This window comes from Urocampus carinirostris, chromosome 4 (genome assembly GCF_059441175.1).
Source record: "Urocampus carinirostris isolate Australia breed hairy pipefish chromosome 4, RoL_Ucar_1.0, whole genome shotgun sequence".
Classification (NCBI taxonomy): Eukaryota; Metazoa; Chordata; class Actinopteri; order Syngnathiformes; family Syngnathidae; genus Urocampus; species Urocampus carinirostris.
In genome coordinates this window covers 52,127,319-52,152,884 of record NC_142352.1, presented here as the reverse complement: position 1 = coordinate 52,152,884, position 25,566 = coordinate 52,127,319, and the positions used below count along the sequence as shown (strand labels likewise).

The following is a 25,566-nucleotide window of genomic DNA, read 5'->3' as shown; positions in this document are numbered from 1 at the left end:
CGTCAGCGTGAGTAAAAAGAGAAACCTTGAGAAGGGGCTTCACAAGTGGTAATCCCCCTTCCAGGACGACCAGGGTGAAATTGAAATAGAGGTATTCATATATCCAGTCATATCCAAAAGTTTGGGCACACCTGATCATATTCAATATTTTCCTTTATAAAAAATTGGTTTTTAGGATAATTAATTCCAGTTAAATATATATATCAGACAAACAGTGATATCTGAGATGTGAAATGAAGTTTATAAGATTTACAGAAAGTGAGCAATAATTAAAAGTAGGCAGGTGCATAAATTTGGGCACCCTTGTTTTATTGATTTGAATAACTTTATCACTAATTATTGGAACACAAAATTTGTTTGGTAAGCTCATTGACCCTTGACCTACATACACAGGTGAAGCAAATCATGAGAAATGGTATTTAAGGCGACCAGTTGCAAGTTGTTCTCCTCTGAATCTTCTCTGAAGAGTGGTAACATGGGAGCCTCAGAACAACTGTCAAATGACCTGAAAACAAAGAGGGTTCAACAGAATGGTTTAGGGGGAGGATACAAAAAGCTAGCTCAGGGATTTCAGATGTCAGTTTCCACTATGAGGGACATAGTGAGTAAATGGAAGAACAAAGGCACAGTTCTAGTTAAGGCCCGGAGTGGCAGGCCAGCTTCATTTTGGAATAAGGTGCTGTGGACTGATGAAACTAAAATTGAGTTATTTGGATTTATCAAGGGGCGGTATGCATGGCGGAAGAGGAACACAGCATTCCAAGACAAACACTTGCTACCCACAGTGAAATTTGGTGGTGGTTTCATCATGTTGAGGGGCTGTGTGGCCAGCCAGTACAGGTACTGGCCATCTTGTTAAAGTTGAAGGTCACATGGATTCCAGTCATTATCAGCCGATTCTTGCGAACAATGTTCTAGAATGAGTGAGAAAGCTGAAGTTGCGCCGGGGCTGGATACTTCAAGAAGACATCGACCCCAAACACTGCTCAAATTCTACTAAGGCATTCATGTAGAGCAGGGGTCGGCAACCTATGACACGCGTGCCAACACTGGCACGCGAGCGCACGGCAGAGTAATAAAGATTTTCTTTAAATGCGTATTTTCACCTGAAATTTAGACATATAAGGTGAGCGTGTGTCAGCGCGGTGTCTCGCAGAGGAGAGATCTGTGTTTTAACCCTCCCATAGAAACACCGGCGCGCGATAAATGAACGAATCTCGTTCTTTTCAGCCAGCGTAGACAGATGACTGGGGCTTTTTCTGCACAAAATGACCGCGCTGTTTGTGCATTATGCCTCGAGAGCATTGTACCTCGCACGTCAAGTGTTAAACGTCATTACGAAACGAAAAATGGACATGAATTCAAGGACGAGTCTAAAAAGGCGGATACATTAAAACGCGCTATGTCCAGGTACGGTGTAGTGCCTAAATCCGACTCCCCTTCAAAATCCTTCCCACCTCGCTTGCACGCGCATTCTGCTGCGCTTCTGACAAAAGCGATCGTATTATATATAATAAGTTTATTAAAACATTAAACCAAGCTAATTAAAACAATTAAGCGATCACTGTCTATATAACGCGTTTATTAAAACAATAAAGCGCGATCGTATTCTACAAAATGCGTATGTTAATTCAAGTCACCAACACCGGAGACGAATCAATGTACGCTATGATATCCACGATCACAACTAACTGTACACAAATAGCCTTTATTTGATTTATTATAATAGCCATATGTAATGTATTTTTATTGTGAATGAAACCCTGGTTGCATTGGATCCCGCGCCGTAAACAAATCGGGTTTTTTTTTTAAATTTAAAATCGGACTTCTCTGCCTAAACTGTTTGCAAAGTAAGACACACTTTAAACTTATGTTTTTTTGGCTTTGGGATCCAGCTACAGAGGAATACCTCCACTTTGTGATGTGTTACTGAATAGGTGCTCGACAAATTTAGATTGTTTTTATTATTACCATTATTACTAATAATAGTAATATTATGAGAAACGTCTGAAACTCTTCAAAATCACTGTGCTGACCTATTTATGTCACAAAAGGTTTCCCGAGAAGTCACAAGTATGTATCTCAAACAAGGTCCATTTTAGCAGGGAAGTCAAATTTTGGCAGGCAAAATTCCTGCCATAATCCCCCCCCACCCCCCCACCCCCCTGCTAACTCCTGAATAAAAAGTCAGAATAACCCCAAAATCACTGTGCTGACATATTTATGTCACAGAAGGTTACCCTAGAAGTCACAAGTCTATATCTCAAACAGGGTCCATTTAAGCAGGGGTGTCAAGATTTTGGCAGGTAAAATGCCTGCCAAAATCCTCCACCCCCCTGCTAACTCCTGAATAAGTCGTAATGTGAGTGTGTGTGTTTCAAGTTTTGATAGTTTCTCGAATAAGATTTTATTGATGAATGGTATGGTAGCTGTCCATATCACTTCTTTCTTGATTGTGGTTCATTGTTGATGAAAGGTTGTGATGAGGTCATGATGTCTACAGGCCTTTCCACATGTTGCTCACATTCATTTTTTTAGTTTGTTGATGAACAAGAATAGTGGAAGATAAAATTGGTCAGTTATACAATTTCAATATATATCCATGTTGTATTTTTGGACTGGTGTAAAATTACAGCTCTGTTTGATATGAAAAAAGAATTGTGCGAGTCATTAATCTTGGTGTGGCACACTGATTTACAAGGGAATTTGAAAGTGGCACTCCACACCCAAAAGATTGCTGACCCCTGATGTAGAGGAACAAGTACAATGTTCTGGAATGGCCATGTAAGTCCCCAGACCTGAATATTATTGAAAATCTGTGGTGTGATTTAAAGTGGGGTGTCCATGTTCGGAAACCATCAAACCTGAGTGAAGTCGAATGCTTTGTCAAGACAAATGGTCAAAAATACCTTCAACCAGAATCCGAACCCTCATTGGAAGCTATAGGAAGCATTTAGAGCAGGGGTCTCAAACTCAATCGACCTAGGGGCCGCTGGAGGCAGATCCTGGATGAGGCTGGGCCGCATCAGGATTTCCACAAGAAAAGCGCTGATAAAACATTCCAATGTTCTCAAACTTTTATTTTTAACACAAAATAATAATTAAATAAATAAATGAAAATGATGATACAGCAGATACAGACGATTATTCAACCTTAAACTTTCTGAACATGAATATAACATTAAACCTGAACTGTTCTAAATGAGGCTTCTCTTGCCTACTTCTTGCTGCTAGAGACCTGGCAGCGCTTCTTCTCACATAGCCGAGCCACATTTGGCTTGAGGGAGGAAGCAGTGGAGACCCTCAGTAGGGCTTGAAGGTGCTCGTCAGTAAGTCTGGACCTGTACTTGGACTTATTGAAGTTCAAGGTGGAAAAGAGCTTCTCACACAAGTATGTGCTTCCAAAAAGGCACATGGTCCGCTTGAACACTCGGGAAAGTTCAGGGAAGCTGGGTGTCAACTCTCTCAAAAATTGCCCAAGCTTGTCTGCTTCTCCACTCACCTCCCTGAACCTAGCTTTGAGTGCAGAGTTGCACTGCAAGTCAATGAGCTCTATTTGAAGCACAGGAGGGGCATCTTGCACATCAAAGGAGAAGGGGTCCGCAAAAATTTGAAATGTGGCTCTGTGCGTCTGGAAGTCCGCAAATCTGTGATCAAATTCCTCCTGTAGCTTCAAAATGGCCCCAACATACTTCTCACTACTGAATAATGCGCCTGCATCCACGAGTGCCTTGCATGCTGGGAAATGGCAAAGGTTTGTCTGAGAGAGCTGGGCTTTCCACAACACAAGTTTTGTGCAGAATGCTCTCACATTGTCATAGGTAGCACTGACAAGTTGCCCCTGGCCTTGTAGCTTCTTGTTCAGTACATTAAGCTCATGTGTGATATCAACAAGAAAAGCTAAGTCCATGAGCCATTTGGGATCACTTAGCACAGGAACAGCCACCCCTTCCTTCTTCATGAAGTCTTTCACTTCTGCTCTCAACACAAAAAATCTCTTCAGTACGTTTCCCCTGCTGAGCCAACGTACCTGGACAGCACATCCCCATATTCTGACTCAATTTCCTCTAAAAAAAGCACGGAACATTCTGTGCTTTAAGCCCCTGGATCTGATTTGGTTGATGCATTTCACTACGACAGGCATCACATTGTCAAACTTGAGGCATCTGCTACAAAGGGCCTGCTGATGGATAATGCAGTGCAGAGCTATGGCCTCCTCCACACCCTCCTCTTCCAGTTTTTTTTAACAAGTGGTACCAGTCCATTCTTCCTCCCTGTCATTGATGGGGCTCCATCAATTGTTATTCCCACAAAACTCTTCCATGGCAAACCGGCATTCTGAATAGCATGACATGGCTGGTGAAATATTTCTTGAGCGGTGGTCTGGCCATGCATTGGAATTACTGTGAGCAGTTCCTCTATCACTTCAAAATTGTCATCAACACCACGGACATATATTGCGAGCTGGGCAGTGTCTGTGATCTCATCAAGAGCCACTGAATATACACTGAAACATTTTGCTTTCTCATGCAGTTGATCATAATCGTCACTTGACAGGTCAGAAATGCACTCTGCCACGGCGTTGGCAGAAAGGCTGATGTTTTTAACTGCCCTTTCTTTTCTGGACAGACAATATAATAATAATAATAATAATTTCCTTTGTATTGTCATTCTTTGTTAGAACGAAATGTCGATACATCTGACCCGTTGTAGCGCGAACCAGTGACCTCCCAGTCTCAAAGCGGGCGCCCTACCATCTAGGCTACTGAGCTGGTATCTGTATCACGCACTTTTTGACAAATTCACCTCCTGTGAATGGCTTTCCTGCTCTATAACGATCATCTCACTAACTACGTAGCTAGCTTCGACTGCTGCATTATTCTCGTTGGTTGCTTTCTTAAAGAAATCTTGTTGCCTCATTAAACAAGTTTTAAGACTGGCAGCCTGGTTGACTCTCTCATCTCTCCTGGTATTTTTTGTACTCCTCAGCATGTCTAGTTCAAACGTCTCAAATTGTATTCCTTGTGCACGGCAACTTTTTCAGTGCAAATAAGACATGTTGGGGCGCCACTGTGCTCAACAAAGAAATATTGCACTTCCCACTTTTTCTGAAATTGTCTGTGCTCATCACCGACCTTTCTCTTCACTGCAGGCTTTGAAAAAGACATGTTTGGGGCTCTGTAATATGTTTTTCCACTTCAACCGCAGTCAGTCTCGGGTTTAAATTCACGGGTTTAACTTTGCGCATGCGCCTCAGCAAAATGTGGCGACTCTGTATTGGTCCGGAGCTGTGACAGCATGAGCTGTCATGCTCATGTTCAAACACAGAGAACAAGACATGAAAGCCCGCTCCGTTTATTATTGACCACGCATTTTCTGAGCGATTCACTCGTACAGTGTGAGCTGTAGCTTTTGCCGCGACCGAAAACAATCGCACAGTGTATACCCGGCTTTACTGTTAAATTTCAGTTCGACCGGGGCACCGGACAGTCCGGCCGATGTCCCGCCCACCAGACTCATATACCTAACCGTGATTGGTTCATTCAGCTCCCGCCCACCAGACCCATATACCTAACCGTGATTGGTTCATTCAGCTCCGCACACAAGTGTCATTCATATCACTTTTGCGGGCCGCACTAACATTAATAACGCTCATATTAAGACGGGCCGCAAATTATTGTCCTGGGGGCCGCGAGTCTGAGACCCCTGGTTTAGAGGCTAGTTTTTCTGCAAAAGGAAGATCTACTAAATATTGATGGAATTTTTCTGTTGGGGTGCCCAAATTTATGCACCTGCCTAATTTTGTTTAAGTAATTATTGCAAACATTCTTTAACTCCTATGAACTTCATTTTACTTCTCAGATATCACTGTGTTTGTCTGCTATTTGATATATTTACCTGAAATTGCTGATCCGAACAACCAATGATTTAAAAAGGAAAATCATGAAAATGATCAGGGGTGCCCAAACCTTTGAATACGACTGTATGTACATATATGTATATATATGTATGTCCATGTGATGGTTTAAGCAGGGGAATTTTTCGAGCCATGCATGATATAAAATCATGACAGTAACCTTGGAAGTGGTGGTCCCAACTCTTTTCAGGTCATTGACCAACCTCTTGTCGTATACTTACGGGTTGATTCCTCACCTTTCTTAGAATCATTAATACCCCACGAGGTGATATCTTGCAAAGGGCTCCACTCCGATTGAGATTTGCCGTCATGTTTAGCTTCTTCCATTTTCTAATGATTGGTTCAACAATGGACCTTTTTTTACCAAGATGCTTGGCAATAGCTTCGTAGCCCTTCCCAGCCTTGTGGAGGTGTACAATTTTGTCTCTGGTATCTTTGGACTGCTCTTTGGTCATCGCCATGTCACAAGTTAAAGTCTTTCTGATTGTATGGGGTGGACAGTTGTCTTTATACAGCTAACAACCTCAAACAGAGGCGTGTTCAGGAGAGTGATCAGACATGTAGTCTCTTGTTAATCGCTTGCCGCGCACTGCTGAACGGTTGTAATCGCTCACTGTGATTGCCTTACTGATCCAAAATGGCCGACGACAGTACAATGGATTTCGTTCTACAGCTTGCTTTGAGCGAGTTGGCTGATATGAGCGACAGTTCGCATATTGACCCAGTTAAGGTTATCCTAAACGCAGTGGAAGGGTCATACCTGTCTTGCATTGTTCACAAACATTACCAGGCAATGTAAGACGATATATTACATCGCCAACAGCACTCGTCAGGGTGAGATCCTCCATCTTCTGCACTGTCGACGCCATGTTGGAAATCAAAGTAAGCGGTCTTTCTCCCGTGATTACTCGGGCACGCGAGCGCTCAATAATCACTGGCCGTTCAGAAGCTAGCGATAGCTCGCGATAGCAATCACTCACTCTCCTGAACACGCCTCAGGTGCATATAATTCAGGGTGATACATGGAGTGCAGGTGGACTTCGAATAAGCGGACGAACAGGTCTTTCAGGGTCAGATTACCAGATGATACACAGATGTTCAAATACTTATTTTCTTTACTATACATACATATACATATATATATATATATATATATATATATAAAATCTCATCTCATCAGCTACACCGCTTATCCTCAGTAGGGTCGCGGGGGTGCTGGAGCCCATCCCAGCAATCATCGGGCAGTGGGCAGGGGACACCCTGAACTGGTTGCCAGCCAATCGCAGGGCACACGGGGACAGACAACTCACTCGCTCATTCACACCTAGGGACGATTTGGACCGGCCAATTCACCTGAAATGCATGTTTTTGGAATGTGGGAGAAAACCGGAGTGCCCGGAGGAAACCCACGCAAGCACGGGCAGAACATACAAACTCCGCACAGGAAGTCTAGAGCTGGATTTGAACCCAAGCAGGAGGTTCCCAAGACATGAACTGTGCCGCACAAGCGCTAACCACTGCGCCGCCGTGCTGCCCTAATATATATATATATATATATATATATATATATACTGGACTGTCTCAGAAAATTAGAATATTGTGATAAAGTTCTTTATTTTCTGTAATGCAATTAAAAAAACAAAAATGTCATACATTCTGGATTCATTACACATCAACTGAACTATTTCAAGCCTTTTATTATTTGAATATTGCTGAATTTGGCTTACAGCTTAAGAAAACTCAAAAATCCTATCTCAAAATATTAGAATATCATGAAAAAGTATACAAGTAGGCTATTCAACTAATCACCTGATTCATCTAATTAACTCGAAACACCTTGCGAGGGTTTCCTGAGCCTTAAAAACACTCAGCTTGGTTCAGTAAACTACATCACAAGTATGGGGAAGACTGCTGATCTGACTGCTGTCCAGAGGACCATCATTGATACCCTCCATCAGGAGGGTAAGACACAAAAAGAAATTTCTCAAAGAGCAGGCTGTTCACAGAGTGCAGTTTCAAAGCATATCCCCAAAAAGTCTGTTGGAAGGGAAAAATGTGGCAGGAAACGCTGCACAACCAAGAGAGATGACCGCAGCCTTAACAAAATTGTGAAGAAGAGCCGCTTCCAGAATTTGAGGGAGCTTCAAAGACAGTGGGCTGAAGCTGGAGTCCAGGTATCATAAGCCACAGTTCACAGACGTGTCCGGGAAATGGGCTACAATAGCCGTATTCCAATGGTCAAGCCACTTCTGAACTCAAGACAACGGAAGAAGCGTCTGACTAGGGCTTTGGAGAAGAAGCACTGGACAGTTGCAGAGTGGTCCAAAGTCCTCTTTTCAGACGAAAGCAAGTTTTGCATTTCATTTGGAAGTCAAGGCGCCAGAGTCTGGAGAAAGGCTGGAGAGGAGCAAAATCCAAGTTGCTTGAAATCCAGTGTGAAGTTCCCACAGTCAGCAATGGTTTGGGGAGCCATGTCAGCTGCTGGTGTTGGTCCACTGTGTTTCATCAAGTCCAGAGTAAATGCAACTGTGTACCAAGAGATTTTAGAGCACTACATGCTTCCATCTGCTGAAAAGCTCTATGGAGATGAGTATTTCATTTTCCAGCATGATCTGGCACCTGCCCACAGTGCCAAAACCACCAGTAACTGGTGCACTGACCATGGCATCACTGTCCTTGATTGGCCTGCTAATTCCCCTGACCTGAACCCCATCGAGAATTTGTGGGGTATAGTTAAGAAGAAGATGAAAGACACCAGACCTACAAATGCAAATGAGCTGAAGGCCGCTATCGAAGCATCCTGGGCATCAATAACACCTCAGCAATGCCACAGGCTGATTGCCTCCATGCCACGCCGGATTGATGCAGTAATCCGTGCAAAAGGATTCCCAACCAAGTACTGAGTGCATCAATGGACATTTTCAAATGTTTGATTTAGTTTTGCTGTTATAAAATTATTTTTTTTACTTGGTCTGAGGAAGTATTCTAATATTTTGAGATAGGATTTTTGAGTTTTTTTCAGCTGTAAGCCAAAATCAGCAATATTCAAATAATAAAAGGCTTGAAATAGTTCAGTTGATGTGTAATGAATCCAGAATGTATGACATTTTTGTTTTTTTAATTGCATTACAGAAAATAAAGAACTTTATCACAATATTCTAATTTTCTGAGACAGTCCAGTATATATATATATATATATATATATTTGTTATGAGTGCACTGCAGGAAAGAGGTCTAAATCTAGTGGAAGCTAGAGCTCTTGTTGGTGATAGGCATAAGTGTAGAGGTGTTGTAAAAGGATAGTGGGATGTGTGGACGCGTTCTAAGGGATGGGCAGGGCACCTGTATGATGTGGCAGGGGTATTTCTGATATTTTTTCCCTTTTTATTTTCTTTGTTTCTGTATGTGTTTGTCTTGTTGTCGGTCACCCCTCTTGAGGGACATGACCAAGGTAGATAGATAGATATAGATAGATAATCAGTCATCAAAAGTCCCAGGGCTATTAATATTTTTTTTATTTGTCAATACTGAAATCCTGCTTCCAAATAAACTCAATGCAGTAGTGATCACCTTGGTCACAGCTGTCAGAACACGTGTAGACAGCCAAAGTCCCCCAGTCAATACTGGAACCTGTAGAGTCCACACGCAGGCTGTTCAGAAGCTGGGGCATCACCTTAACAAGTAAACAAAAAATCCCAAAGGTGAGTGTGAATGTGTGGACGACAAATTTTAACACAAAGAAAAATACCTGAAATTCAAAAATTCTTTTGGCGCCACAGGTGCATTTTGGAATATCTTTATCGAGAAGGATATGCTGCGAAGAAACCCACAAAGGAGAACCACCCCTACTGTAGCGCAAAACCTGTAAAAATGACAAAAACCGGTGGCATTCAAGTAGATGTAAATGGATACTATTTGATATAGATTTTTATAAAATTGACCACTAGATGTCACTGCATTGTGTAGTGGAACCAAAACGAGTGCTACGAAGCACAAGGAAGCTTGCAAACTACGAAACGAAAAGCATCCTTTTTCTTCAATTTTTTTTTTACCCGGCGATTCACAAAATATTTTGGGAGGTACCCATATCAGCATATCACCGGACAATCATGAAATGATCTGCATTTGAATGATCTGCATTTATATAGCGCTTTTCAAATCAATGACTTCCCAAAGCGCTTTACATTGTGCTTCACATTTCCCAATAGCGGCCGTGATCTGTGCAGCCATGTAAGGCGCTAACCTGCTTATTGGGGGTATTGGGGGGTTTAGTGTCTTACCCAAGAACACTTCGACAAGTAACACGGACAAGCCGGGATTCGAACTGGGATCCCTTAATCCTAAAACGATCGCTCTACCTCCTGAGCTACTGCCGCCCCAATCATGTCAGCTCGCTCTAGATGAGCCACATGTTATATATATATATATATATATATATATATATATATATATATATATATATATATATATATATATATATATATATATATATATATATATATATATATATATATATATATATATATATATATATATATATATATATATTACAGTCATATGCAAAAGTTTGGGCACCCCAGAGATCATTTTCAAGATTTTCCTTTATAAATCATTGGTTGTTCGGACCAGCAATTTCAGTGAAATATATCATATAGCAGGCCAACACAGTGATATCTGAGAAGAGAAATCAAGTTCATAGGATTTACAGAAAGGGTGCAATACAGTAATTACTGAAACAAAAGAAGCCAGGTGCATAAATTTGGGCATGATTGTTGTTTTCTTGATTTGAATACCTTTAGAAGAAATTATTGGAACATAAAATTTGTTTGGTAAGCTCATTGACCCTTGACCTACATACACATGTGAAGCAAATCATGGGAAAGTGTATTTAAGGCAGCCAGTTGCAAGTTGTTCTCCTCTTTGCCTCTTCTCCGAAGAGCGGCAGCATAGGAGCCTCAGAACAACTGTCAAACGACCTGAAAATAAAGATTGTTCAACATCATGGTTTAGGGGAAGGATACAAAAAGCTAGCTCAGATTTCAGCTGTCAGTTTCCACTGTGAGGAACATAATGAGGAAATGGAAGGCACAGTTCTAATGAAATGATCTGAAATGATCTGCATTTATATAGCGCTTTTCAAGTCAATGACTTCCCAAAGCGCTTTACATTGTGCTTCACATTTCCCAATAGCGGCCGTGATCTGTGCAGCCACGTAAGGCGCTAACCTGCTTATTGGGGGTATTGGGAGTTCAGTGTCTTACCCAAGGACACTTCGGCATGTAAGACACTCAACATGGCGGCGCATGGATACATGCTTGCGGCTCGTTGCTCTCCAGCTAATCTTCTATTTATTGCCGTTCTCTTGTCTTTTTTGCTTTCACTTTTGGACACGTGTGGCCAAAAATACTTACAGTAGGGACGTCTAAATTTCGACTTTTCGGGCACTTTTTATACCGCCTATGATATACCGAGCGAACTTCAAAGAGACCCGGCATCCTTGTGGACGGCTATTTCGCTTAATAAACGACGACGGCGCCGTAAGGACAGAAAACAGAAGCGTGGTTGCCGTGCAGGTAGATGTGTGAAGCGTGCGAAGTCTAAGCAGCAAGATGGACTCGAGGAAGGACGCGAGGATGTAGCTAATTCCACCATTCATCCCTCGCCGGACAACCCACACGAAAAGCCACAAGAGCGGCAGCTTTTGAAGATTTCGACAAAGACTACAAAGAGTTCAGCTAAGTCAAATGATTCAGCAAAGCTGAAATTTGGTCTGTTAAATATTAGATCGCTTGCTCCAAAAGCTTTACTTGTTGATAACATCATTCGTGATTATAAACTTAACTGTATGGGTCTGTGTGAAACTTGGTTACGCCCGGATGAGTACTTAGCGCTAAATTATGCTTCTCCCCCAGACTACGAGAGTAGCCATATAGCACGCACGTTGAAAAGGGGTGGTGGTGTTGCGCTAATTTCTGAAAAATCGTTTAAATTTAATCCACGTACCTCTAATAATTACAAGGCGTTTGAGGCTCTTGTGATGCGGTCCTCTCTATTGTCAATTTATGTAATAACTATCTATCGTGCACCTGGGCCATACACAACTTTCTTAGACGAATTTGCTGAACTTTTGTCTGAACTAGTAACCTATGCAGACAAAATTATAATTATGGGAGACTTTAACATTCATATGAACACCCCACTCAATTCACTTACTATTGCGTTTAGGTCTCTAATTGATGCATTTGGCTTTAATCAACTGGTTGATTTGCCAACCCATAAAAATGGGAACACGCTAGACTTGATTCTGACTCGAGGAGTTTTAACCTCAAACATTATGGTGTTACCGTGTACTACCGTTATCTCGGATCATTATTTAGTTACATTTGAGGTGCTAGCTAAGTGTAGTGTTAAAAAAGCTGAAGTATTTAGCGGACGCAATATAAGCACTGGCACAGTTTCTGAGCTCTTTGAACTCCTTCCTGGAGCAGTTGCGTCCTTTCCTACATACAATGGCTCGATTGACTCACTCATGAATGAGTTCAATACCACCCTGACTAGTGTGCTGGATTCAATAGCGCCCATAAAACTAAAATCACGTCCTAAAAGACGCACGCCTTGGATCACGTCCTAAAAGACGCACGCCTTGGTTTACTGATGAAACTAGAACCCTTAAACAAGAATGCAGGAAATTGGAAAGAAAATGGCGCGCTACCAAGCTTGAGGTTTTCCATCAAACCTGGTGTGACAGCTTGTTAGCCTAGATGGTAGTGTGCCCGCTTTGAGACTGGGAGGTCGCTGGTTCGCGCCTCGGCCGAGTCATACCTAATTTCATTTCATTTGATTTCAATTGGTATAATGGCGGCGCCCTCTGTTGGCTGCGGCTGCATCGGCTCGCTACAACGGGTCAGGTGTATCGACATTTCGTTCTGTGTACATTGTTACAAAGAATGACAATACAAAGGAAATTATTATTATTATTATTGTTAAAGTATAAAGCGGCCCTTGCCTCTGCAAAATCGGCCTACCTTTCGAAGGTGATTGCGTCTCAAAAGAACAACCCCAAAGCCCTTTTTGACACTGTAGCATTGCTTACAAGGCAACAGACTATCGCAGATAGTTCGACACACTCTGCTCAGGACTTAATGGTCTTCTTTACTAAGAAGATTCAATGCATACAGGAAGAAATTGCTAAAGAAATTATTAATACCACACATATTAAAGGACTGAAATTTACAGATGCACGACAGGGTGGCTGCCTTGGGAAAATGGCCGGTTTTAGTGAACTGTCACTTGATGATCTCAAACAGGTGGTAAATGCGGCCAAACCGACAACTTGCCAGTTCGACCCGCTCCCAGGTTCACTTATTAAAAGTCTTTTTGGCGTCCTTGGACCTTCAGTTCTAAATATTATAAACATATCACTCTCCTCAGGTGTAGTTCCAGCAGCTTTTAAGTCCGCCGTTATTAAACCCACACTGAAACGACCCAACCCTGATCCAGAAATATTAAGTAATTACAGACCTGTGTCAAACCTACCTTTCCTCTCTAAAGTACTCGAAAAAGTAGTGGCACAGCAGCTGAAGGCTTTCATATCCGAGAATAACCTTTTTGAATCCATGCAATCAGGATTCAGGGCTAACCACTCTACTGAGACAGTTCTGATCAAGGTAACAAATGATCTCCTAATGTCAATGGATTCTGGCGCTTCATCACTTTTGCTGCTGCTGGATCTTAGTGCTGCTTTTGACACAGTGCACCACAATATCCTACCAGAACGGTTGGAAAAATGGATTGGTCTCTCAGGAACCGTCCTCTCGTGGTTCAGATCCTACCTCTCAGATAGGACGCACTGTGTTAAATATGGTGAAATGACATCTGAGCCCTTTAATGTTACCTGCGGTGTTCTGCAGGGTTCAGTGCTTGGCCCCCTTCTTTTCAACATTTACATGCTTCCATTAGGTGACATTATTCGCAAGTACAATATCAGCTTCCACTGCTACGCAGACGACACTCAACTCTATCTTCCGTTGGAGGAATCTTCCACACTAAACTGTGGAAATTTGGAGGCCTGCCTCACTGAGATAAAAGAGTGGATGTCACTCAATTTCTTGCGTCATAACTCTGAAAAGACCGAAATGTTAGTCATTGGTCCATCTAAATGCCGTGACTTATTCTCAAAAACTGCTGTGAACATTGACAAATGTCACATCACACAGAGTGACTCAGTTAAAAATTTAGGTGTCATATTTGACCCTGATCTAACCTTTGAGATGCATGTAAAGAAAATTACTAGAACCGCTTTCTTCCATCTTCGTAACATTGCCAAAATCCGTTCAATACTGTCTCAGTCTGATGCGGAAACTATAATTCATGCATTTGTTACCTCCCGTCTCGATTACTGTAATGCACTACTCTCCGGTCTCCCGAAGTCCAGAATCAAGTCTCTTCAGCTAGTACAAAATGCCGCAGCGAGGCTTTTAACTAGGACAAAAAAGTACGATCACATAACTCCGATTTTGGCTAACTTGCACTGGCTCCCAGTTAGCCAAAGATGTGACTTCAAGGTTCTCTTAGTATTGTACAAAATCATACATGGACTTGCTCCCTCTTATCTTTCAGATCTTATCTGCCCCTATGTCCCGGTCCGAAGCCTACGATCTGAGAGTGCCGGTCTTCTGGTGATCCCGAGAGCAAAGAAGTGTTCTGCTGGTTCGAGAGCGTTCTCCATCCGGGCACCGGTGCTGTGGAATGCTCTTCCCCCTGAGATCCGATCTGCAACCTCAGTGGAAATGTTTAAATCTAAACTTAAAACTCACTTCTACTCCATTGCATATGAATAATAACCTACTCTTCTTGTCGGCTGAAAAATAGTCTGTGTAACATAGTGTACTAATCTGTGAAGCCCTTAGAGACTTATTGTGATTAAGGGCTATACAAATAAAAATGACTTGACTTGACAAGCCGGGATTCGAACTGGGATCCCTTAATCCTAAAACGATCGTTCTACCTCCTGAGCTAATGCCGCCCCAGTTCACAACAAGCCAGTTCTAAGAAAAATCTCAGATAAGCAGAGGCGAAGGATGGTGAGAACAGTCAAACTCAACCCACAGACCAGCTCCAAAGACCTACAACATGATCTTGCTGCAGATAGTGTCACTGCGCATCGTTCAACTATTCAGTGCACTTGGCACAAGGAGATGCTGTATGGGAGAGTAATGCGTCAGAAGCCTTTTCTGTGCACATGCCACAAACAGAGTCACTAGAGGTATGCTAAAGCACATTTGGACAAGCCAGCTTCATTTTGGAATAAGGTGCTGTGGACTGGTGAAACTAAAATTGAGTTATTTGGACATAACAAGGGGCGGTATGCATGGTGGAAGAAGAACACAGCATTCCAAGACAAACACTTGCTCTCCCCAGTAAAATTTGGTGGTGGTTTCATTATGCTGTGGGGCTTTGTGGCCAGTGCAGGTACTGGCAATCTTAAGAGTTGAGGCTTGTATGGATTCCTGTCAGTATCAGCAGATTCTTGGAAACAATGTTCTAGAATCAGTGACAAAGTTGAAGTTGCGCCGAGGCTGGATACTTCAAGACAACGACACCAAAACACTGCGAAAATTCTACTAAGGCGTTCATGCAGAGGAACAAGCCCAATGTTCTGGAATGGCCACATTAGTCACCAGACCTGAATATTATTCAAAATCTGTGGTGTGATTTAAAGCGGGCTGTCCATTTTTGGAAATGATCAAACCTGACTCAAGTGAAGATGTTTTGTAAAGAAAAATGGTCAAAAATACCTTCAACTGGAATCCAGACCCTAGGAAGCTATAGCGAGCATTTGGACTGTTCTGTTATTTCTGCAAAAGGAGGATCTACTAAATATTGAAGTAACTTTTCTGTTTTTGCACCTGCCTACTTTTGTTTAAGCAATTACTGCACCTTTTCAGTAAATCCTATAAACTTCATTTAACTTCTCAGATATCACTCTGTTTGTCTGCTATTTGATATACTTAACTGAAATTGCTGATCCGAACGACCAATGATTTATAAAGGAAAATCTTGAAAATGATCAGGGGTGCCCAAACTTTTGCATACGCCTGTGTGTGTGTGTGTATATATATATATATATATATATATATATATATATATATATATATATAAATAAAACATATATACATATGTTAGGTATTAGGGCAGCACGGCGACAAAGTGGTTAGCGCGTGTGCGGCAGTTCTGAGGTCATGAGATCAAACCTCCTGTGTGGAGTTTGCATGTTGTCCCCGTGCTTGCATGGGTTTCCTCCAGGCACTTCGGTTTCCTCCCACATTCCAAAAACATGCATGTTAGGTTAATTGGGTGGTCCAAATTGTCCCTAGGTGTGAATGAGCGAGAAACTTGTCTGTCCCTGTGTGCCCTGCGACTGGCTGGCGACCAGTTCAGGGTGTCCCCTGCCCACTGCCCGAAGATAGCTGGGATGGGCTCCAGCACCCCCGCAACCCTACTGAGGATTAGCGTTGGTGATAATGGATGGATGGATGTTAGGTATTTAAAAAAATGCACGCTTATATGAGAGTTTATATATTTTTGCTTATCTAAATCAGCATGTTTTTTTCCGATTACATTTTTTGCCTTAACTAAGAAGCGCTAAATAATACATAATGTCCCATTAGGTACAATTAAAACAGAAAATTATAGACCTGCCGTGGCTCTGGAGCAATCCTTCTCTTAAAGCGCTGGAACACATTGTTCTCTTCAGTCTCATGCAGAGCCATCTTGTTCAGATCAGTCTCTGCCAGAACTAAAAAATAATCAAAAAGTCAAAACAATTGCAAATTCTAAATATATATAAAATACATATTTACTACAGTATTATTTGTGGCAAACTGGTATCCAATTGAAATTACACAACATGAGTGGAATTTGTTAAACTTGTTATGCAGTTAGATTTTTATCCTGTTGAACAATGGTTGGCAACCACTTGGCCAGGAATTTTTTATTACCGTGCCGCACAGAAGTTCCATTCATTTTAACGTAATGTTTTTTTTTCTCACCCGTCTACGTTTCATACGGAACTTGAGGTGGTAAATTAGAATTTAAATAAGTGTTAGAAACAATTACTGCCTTCTGAAGATGTAGTGAAGGATGAATCAAACCAAACTCTTGCGTTTAAAGCCATCAGCATGGAGAATGATCAACCGCGTCATGTGAGAACTCTTGTAGATAATTTACTGCCAGTGAAAAATGTTAGGCAACGGATTTGGACAACTTATGGATTTGATGCAGTCAAAAACTCGATACAAAGACCACATAACAACTATCTTTTCGCAGAGTTTTGTGAGTTTGTATATTTACATGGCTTGTGAAACTATTTGGCTACCTTGAACTTTGTGACCTTTTGCCACATTTCAGACATCAAACATCAAGATATAAAACTGTAATTTCGTGTGAAGCATCAACAATAAGTGGGACACAATCATGAAGTGGGACACACTTTATTGGATATTTTAAAGTTTCAGTGCAGCAAACTCCAGAAGTTCAGTGAGGATCTCTGAATGATTCAATGTTAATCTAAATGACTAACGATGATAAATGGAATCCACCTGTGTGTGATCAAGTCTCTGTATAAATGCACCTGCACTGTGAGTCTCAGAGGTCTGTTTAAAGCGCAGCGAGCCTTATGAAGAACGAGGAAAACACCAGGCAGGTCCGAGATACTGTTGCGGAGAAGTTTAAAGCTGGATTTGGACACAAAAAGATTGATGGGAAGATGGATGGAGCCAAATACAGGACCATTCTGGAAGAAAACCTGATGGAGTCCGCAAAAGACCTCAGACTGGGAAGAAGATTTGTCTTCCAACAAGAAAATGATCCAAAACATAAAGCGAAAGCTACAATGGAATGGTTCACCAAAAACATATAAGGTGTTAGAATGGCCAAGTCAAAGTCCAGACCTCAATCCAATTGAGAATCAGTGGAAAGAAGTGAAAACGATCTCCATCCAACCTCACGGAGCTCGAGCTGTTTTGCAAGGAGGACTGGGCAAAAATATCAGTTTATCGATGTGCAAAACTGATCAAGACATACCCCAAGCGTGTTACAGCTGTAATTGCAGTAAAAGGTGGCACCACAAAGTATTAACTCAATGGGGCTGAATAATTTTGCACACCCAGTTTTTCGTTTTTATCTGTTAAACTAGTTTAAAATATCTAATAAAGTGTGTTCCACTTCATGATTGTGTCCCACTTATTGATTATTCACAAGAAATTACAGTTTTATATATTTATGTTTGAAGTCTGAAATGTGGCAAAAGGTCAAAGTTCGAGGAGGCCAAATAGTTTTGCAAGCCACTGTATTGACTTGGCACGTGGACCGACCTGACATTTTGTGGTTAAGATTACAAAAGAGCGACCAGTCTGTTGCCATTAGGACGTCCACCTCACAGTGGAGAGCTCTTGGGTACAATTTCAGCTATTGGATTTTTGTGCTATTAACATGTTCTCCACGTGCCCTCAGGCACTCCAGTTTCCTCCCACATTCCAAAAACAGTTGGGATTGGCCCAACACGCCAGCGACCCTTGTTAGGATAAGCGGTTCAGAAAATTAATGTTATTTTGGGGTGATGTTACAAGGACATGTTAATGTTCCACATGACTACAAAGTGGATTTGCGCTCATTATGTTTGTTAAAATCTAAGTTTAAAACACACTTCTACTCTATAGCATATGAATAACCTCTACTTTATGTTGATAATATGTGTATCATTTGCCCTCTTGGCTTTGTAGCGTATTATCAATTGACCGATAACGGATAATTGATAAATATAGAACAATAAACCTTACAAATATCCCCCCACCCCCACTCCGTAATAATAGTTTGCAACAGTCTTTGATCTGTGCAGCCCTTTGAGACACTTTGTGATTAAGGACTATACAAATAAACATGACCTGACTCATTACCATATGTCGGTATTATAAACATTATACTTGTTATTGTGCATCTTTTTAACCTTTTTAATTAAAGCACGTTTTGAAAACTTTCAAAGCCAACTTTTGAACTTCTCCAGTCCAATTAAAATAAAAAATCCAATGTCAATCATATTTGAAGAGCCCAAATATATCTGCCATTTAAATATGCCATTTTTAAACTCTGCAATCTGCCACTCGGTTTTACTGGGTGAACCGGTGCTTATGCGTGAATCCCGCTCAGCATGCTCTTGGTATCACCTTTTTGCTCTATATACAGTCTGTACTGCATGGTACCGCTACGATTCACCATGGACCCCACGAAAGACGTGCAGAAAAGTGGGCAAGGGAAAAAAAGAGACTTTTTCTGGCCGACAAGGAGAAAAATGCAAACATCATTTCATCAGCCCGAATTAAAAATTTGGGGAAAATTCCATGAAGTCTTGAGAATTTGAAGAAAGGATTGACCCCGAAAAAGTGTTGACAGGTCATGCTTTCACTCTTTATGACGCCTGGCCCGCACATTTAGGACAACTCGTCAAAAGCCAGCAAAAGCTGACATCATTGGATCAATTTGTCAAGAAATGCGAAGCCCAAAACACTGCTGAAAACCAGTAAACAAGGAGGCCAGTTAAAAAGTGAATTAATATTTTTATCCTTCTCTTTATTCTTTGTGTTTTTTTATACATGTCCCTCCGATTTAATGTTTATTGTGCAGTCTTTTAATTTTAATCTGTATTTGTTTTATGTTAAGCAGTATTAAAGATTTTTTTTTTTATATTATACCTTTGCAGTGCTTGGAACGGATATGCTAATTTGCATTTAAGACACGACTTACAGATTACAATGCTACTTTCCAGAACAAATTAAATTCGTAACTAGAGGCACCATTGTATATTGAGAAATGTTACACATTTGTATATTAAAACAATATATATTACTTTCTGCCAAGGACGGAGAGCACCCATTGTTCTGGGTGACAGCCATCTTGTCATCTCCTTCGCAGCTCTCGTCATCGTCTTCATCCCCTGGTTCGGTTAAAAGCTCAAACTCCGGGAAGAGAAAAGTGGATGGCGCTGGCATTTTCTGGCCGCCGCACTCCTTCTTGTGCGTGTTCTTCCAATGAAACATCTGGTGATGCTTGCTGCAATACGTGGTGGCATGGCAGCGAGAGCATGCTTTGTTGCCAACGCAACCACACACCCAACATAATTTCACTCCCGATGCAGGCAGCACACACTGTTCCTGATATGAGTTGCTAGAGGGTTCAACATCTGAGAATGTGTAGAATAATACAGGAAACATGATGCAAAATGATTTTTCTCATCAAACATTATTACGCATAAAAATTTGTGACGCCATGGTGGCTGGACAATTTAAGGGTAACAGGGATACATGCCCGGGCATATGGATGCGGTGCTTTGTGTGTATATATATATATATATATATATATATATTGTATATATACACACACACATACATGTATATGTATATATGTATACAGTGGGACTTGGCGACTTTGCGGTTCGACGTTCGCGGCTTCAGAACTTCGCGGTCTGTAATGGTTAAAAAATAAAATTTTAAAAAAAGATTCGGCGGAGCGAGTTCAGCGGACGCGGCGTCACCCTAATAAGGATAAGCGATACAGATAATGAGATGAGACCCACATTACCTTTAACCATGGGTAAATGGTGAATTCCAAAGAGTGGATGCTAGCAAGAGGATGCTAACAGCTAGCTGTGAGAATATTATTGCCAGACAATGAGCCAGAAAATGTTGCCCAACACTGCTGTAAAGAATTGATATACAGTGCATCATTTATCATATTTGGTAATGAGTCTTTCTAAACGCTGGGGGGGAATTGTGGCCCACTCTTTGCAAAATTGTTTCAAATCTGCCATATTGCAGGGCTTTCTAGCATTAACGTCCCATTTTAGGTCACACCAGAGCATCTTAATTGAATTTTAATACGGATATTGACTTGGCCAGAACTTTCACCTTTTTTTAGCCATTGAGAGGTGGACTTGAGGGTATGTTTCGCATTATTCATCATGGCGGCGCCCCTGTTCGGCTGCGGCTGCATCGGCTCGCAACGGTTTTTTACACGTCGGCCATAAGATCCAGTCTTCGACTCAGTTTTGATGGCGCACAAAGTCGGCTCGAACTGCAGATTAAGATACGATCGCAGTTTTTTTTGCTGGATATGCGATCATCCAGACATCAAGCGCTCGGTGCTACGACCACTCGGGAGTGTTTATTAGCCACGGACTGCTATGTCAACAAGACCCAGCGGCCTACAAAGCAGCGAAGCAGAGTGGCAAGACAGCGGCGTGACCGCCGGACGAGGAAGCGAGGTTGTCGGGCCGGGCTAACAGCTAGGCTAAAGGCTAAACCCTGCAAAACGCCTCTCCCATCCATTTTCCTCTCCAACGTTCGCTCTCTGGACAATAAACTGGACCATTTAACAACTGGAAGTGGCATCGAACCGCGAGATGACGAACTGTTGCGCTAAAATTCTGACGAAGACATGGTTAATCTTATCTATCCCGGCTGACGTTCAAAGAAACTGTGCGGGTCAGATGTATCGACATTTCGTTCTGTATACACGTGTACACGAATGACAATAAAGTAAATCTGAATCTGAATTGTGCTGCTGCATAATCCAAGAAAGCTTGAGTTTGAAGGCACAAACTGATGCCCAGATGTTCTTAAAGAAATCTTAGTAAAACCAGAATTCCGTGATTCTGTCAACCACAGCAAGTTGTCCTAGTCCTGAGATCCCAACACTGCTACCACCATGTTTAACTTTTGGCATCATGTTCTTTTGGTCATATGCTGTGCCATCTTCACACCAGATGTAATAGGCTGCTCCAACACTTCCCAAAAAAACAGTTTTAGACTCATCAGACCACAGAATGTTTCTCCAAAAGTCTTAAAGATAATCAATAAGCTTTTTGGCAAATGTGGGTCAAGTTGTTGTGGTCTTTTGTGACAGTAGTAGTTTTCGCTTGGGAGCTCATTCCATCAATGCCATTTTTGGCCAGAGTCTTTCTTATGGTGGAGTCATAAACATCTGGCCATCAATTTTTGCCCTGAAACCCAAGCTATCTGGATCATGCAGCAGGACAACTATCAGGAACTCACCGGCATCTCATCCTCTGAATGGCTCAAAAGAAATAAAATGAAGAAAAATCCACCACTATGATAGATTTGATATAATTTTGCAAAGAAGAGTGGGCCACAATTCCTCCACAGCGTTGTGAAAGACTCATTACCAATTATCGTAAACATTTGATTACTGTTATCACTGCCAAAGGTGGCTCAACTGGCCATTAGCTTCAGGGGGCAATTTTTCACATAGGTTGTTTTTTTGCCATAATAATAATATTTTTTTTTTTTTTCTAAATCAACATTTCAGCACAGCATTTTGTATTCCCTTGGGTTGTGTCTTTGTGTGATATGAAAATTAGTTTGATGATAAAAAACCTTTGTGAGTGATTAAAAACCCAAAAGCAGGCAAATACTTTTTTACGGCACTGTTCATTAACCAATACTACATTTTACCCCGTTACAGTTTAACGTAATGCAACTATTTGTAATTTACTGGTAATGGTTTTACAAATAAGAAGGGCCATTTCAAATAAAGAAATGACTCTTTGATATTTTTTTATCAATACGAAGACCACTAATAGGATATTCTGCTTGCATAAAATAAAGAATGCACAGTAGTTCTGTTTTTACTAATGGACGCCTGTAAGAAAAGAGTGTATAGGAAGCCAGGGCTGTTTATTATTTTAACTATTATGCTGTGTACATCATTGTCACTATTGGCAAATTGTGTTGTTGTTCTTTTTCAAGATCGATAATCAAAAATCCACAAACCTGGAGGTGGGTCATAGGAATAGAAGTCATTTTTCCGAGGTATCTGACTTCTGAACACTAAAAATTAAATATAAACACAATGAATTGGTCAACCTTAGTAGAATGACTACCATATCAGCATACCTTTCACACTACCGCTGTCATTTTGAGTGTAGCACTCAGGAGTTTTACAACAAAACACAAAGAGGGTTCTGTGGAAACTTCTGTCCTGACCGAAGATCGGAGCATATACCTGAGGAAAGGAATGAATAAAGTTCATTTGAGCACAGCGAAAAAAAACAAGACGGCATCAACAACTAATTAAAAAAATGAACAACAAAATATCTGCACAAAAAACAGCTGAGTAATACAATAATATTATAGATAAACATGTGTCCAAAGGAGGGCAGCATGGCAGCGCAGTGGTTAGCGCATGTTTGGCACAGTTCTGAGGTCATGAGATCGAACCTTCCTGTGTGGAGTTTGCATGTTCTCCGCGTGCTTGCGTGAGTTTTCCGGGCACTCTGGTTTCCTCCCAAATTCTGAAAACATGCATGTCAGGTTAATTGCCAGGTCCAAAAAGTCCCTACGTGTGAATGAGCGATTGAGTTGTCCGTCTCTGTGAGCCCTGCAACTGGCTGGCAACCATTTCAGGGTGTCCCCTGCCCACTGCCTGAAGATGGCTGGGATGGGCTCCAGCACTTTCGCGACACTACTGAGGATAAGAGGAGCAGATAATGAATGGATGTGACTAAAGGGAGTAGGCTGAAGCCGAAGCTTTTAAGTGCCCACCCCTGTTACATTTTTTCCCTTGCAGAAGACATATTAAAAAAATCAAAACAAGAAAACAGAACTTTACCTCATAAAGGAAAATTACAAAACAAGGAAATTACATTTCAAACTTGTAATAGTGTCACTAGGGACTTATATTGCATATGATACTCCAAGTAAATCTTTTGAAAAAGATAAGCGGTACAGATAATGGATGGATGGATGCACAATCCTGATAGCTTTCTTATGTAAATCGAATAAGCTATATTGCTCTTGTATGTATTTGAGAAATCTCTACACTGTAACTGAAATAAGGCAAAGTTAATGAATTACCGTAAAGTCCGGACTATAGAGCGCACCTGATTATAAGCCGCACCCACCACAATTTTGGAGGCTAACCGCTTTTGTACATACACAAGCCGCACCTGTACATAAGCCGCATGCGCCCACATTAAAACATGTAACACAATCACAAAATTAACCCAAACCCGACTTTGAGTCCCGCGATTGTAACTGAATATAACGTACACAGTCCAAAACCCACAGCCAGCAAAATGAACAGAAAATGATACCGGTACTTAAGGTTTGATGCAGACCTGCAGAGTCCGGGTCCCGTTGAAAATAATCAGAGGAAAAAAAATTATATTTCCAAAGGTAAGGGTGGGAAAAATATATATCCACTATTGTCCGCTGCGCCCACAAACATGTCTCACCTTTACTCCACTTCCCATCAGCCCCCATTGTTTTCACCCCTTCTTTTTGATTCGTCCGTGGAAAACATATCAGAATAAGTCTCTAAAATAAATACATCACAAAAATATACTGTTGCAAATACATATTATACATGGTTACACATATTTACAAAGAAAGACGGTACACCGAGAGTTTTTTCAACGCTTTAATAATAGTATTAAAACTTTCATTCCAATCCGTGCCTGTGAAGGGTAGCAAAACGCTACTAGGAACACGCTCGCAACACGGTAAACAGGTTAGTTAAAAAAAATATACGTTACTTGTAGAAATCACGGTAAGCCGTCCTCATCTTCCTCCTTTTAACTGACGTCATCAAAGTCGTCTTCCCCAGTATGGGAAAGAGACTTTGTCATATAGACGTCGTTCCATGTTCCCTTATTCAAAAACACGCTAGCAACACACACGCAAAGTAAAGTTTACGTGCAGTAGCTCAGTTTCCTTCTTTATCGGACTGCTCGATTGCTTTTAGCTTGAAAGCTGTGTCATGTGCCTTTCTTATTGCAATTTACACGGTGAGGATATGTCTATGCTAATTAAAATTGTGCACAAACTGAGAAGCTGCAGTCTTCCTCGGCGCATATATTCCACCGGTCTAAATCTGACCTTTTGTACTCGAGCGCCGCTGGCGGCTGTTAGAAGAATTACATAAATTGGCCGCATCACTGAATAAGCCGCAGGGTTGAAAGTTTGGGAAAAAGGTAGCGGCTTATAGTCCGGAATTTACGGTATACATTATTTGAGGGGGTTTCTGGTCAAATGTATGTCTGCATCTACTCATAACTGCAATGCCCTTTGCTAATTTTGATTGTATACTATTTGAATGGGGTCTCGAACTAATAATCACTCTGAGAAGCTTAATGATGTTCAAATACATGTTTTTGAAATGTGAGAGGAAACCGGATTTCACGGAGGAAACCCACGCAAACACGGGGAAAACATGCAAACTCTGCACAGGAAGGCTGGTAGATGAATTCGATCCCGTGACGACAACCCCCTACATAACAATCAAACAATAAGGGGGCTTAACCTGCAACAGAAAGGCCATCGGTAGGCGGCATGATTCGCACTCCAAGTTATCCAGCGTGGGCAGGCCTAGCTGGCACAGCCACGCGGGCTTGCCGCCGACTTTACTGGGAAACTGCTGGGATGAAAGCCTCCAAGACTCTGCCTCGTCTAGAAAACCCAAAACGATCTTAGATAAAGCCATGCCTTCGGACAGAATAATAAAAGGAGGATGGAAGCACAAGACCATAAGCACGACGCCTTTCAACTCATGTTTGCTCTATTCGCAAGTGCGTCCGT

At 41.5% G+C, this 25,566-nt stretch overlaps 1 protein-coding gene across 4 annotated transcripts; it reads right to left on the bottom strand.

Moving 5' to 3' along the window:
- Positions 1–135: 135 nt before the first annotated feature.
- On the bottom strand, positions 136–25,566 carry pdcd2 (programmed cell death 2). 4 transcript variants are annotated; one of them, XM_088334878.1, is made up of 8 exons: positions 25,292–25,566; positions 22,885–22,993; positions 22,762–22,818; positions 19,821–20,153; positions 16,615–16,715; positions 9,666–9,779; positions 9,488–9,590; positions 136–505 (listed from the first exon to the last, which is right to left on the bottom strand). In XM_088334878.1, the coding sequence occupies exons 1-8, from the start codon at positions 25,514–25,516 to the stop codon at positions 420–422; spliced, it is 1,128 nt and encodes a 375-aa protein (XP_088191004.1). In that variant the 5' UTR covers positions 25,517–25,566; the 3' UTR covers positions 136–419. The 4 variants fall into 4 exon arrangements, 3 of the variants coding, with proteins under 3 accessions (XP_088191004.1, XP_088191005.1, XP_088191006.1); XR_015850373.1 differs by having other exon boundaries at positions 470–505; positions 16,619–16,715; XM_088334879.1 differs by lacking the exon at positions 136–505 and having other exon boundaries at positions 9,418–9,590.

What these genes read in the sequence shown, in the direction of transcription:
- pdcd2 (XM_088334878.1), bottom strand. Translation starts at nt 25,516, where the DNA reads ATGGTCTTGTGCTTCCATCCTCCTTTTATTATTCTGTCCGAAGGCATG. An exon ending in TTCCTATGACCCACCTCCAG is followed by an intron (nt 20,154 to 22,761) that starts GTTTGTGGATTT and finishes ACACATTCTCAG; the next exon opens with ATGTTGAACCCTCTAGCAAC. An exon ending in AAAGAATTTTTGAATTTCAG is followed by an intron (nt 9,591 to 9,665) that starts GTATTTTTCTTT and finishes TTACTTGTTAAG; the next exon opens with GTGATGCCCCAGCTTCTGAA.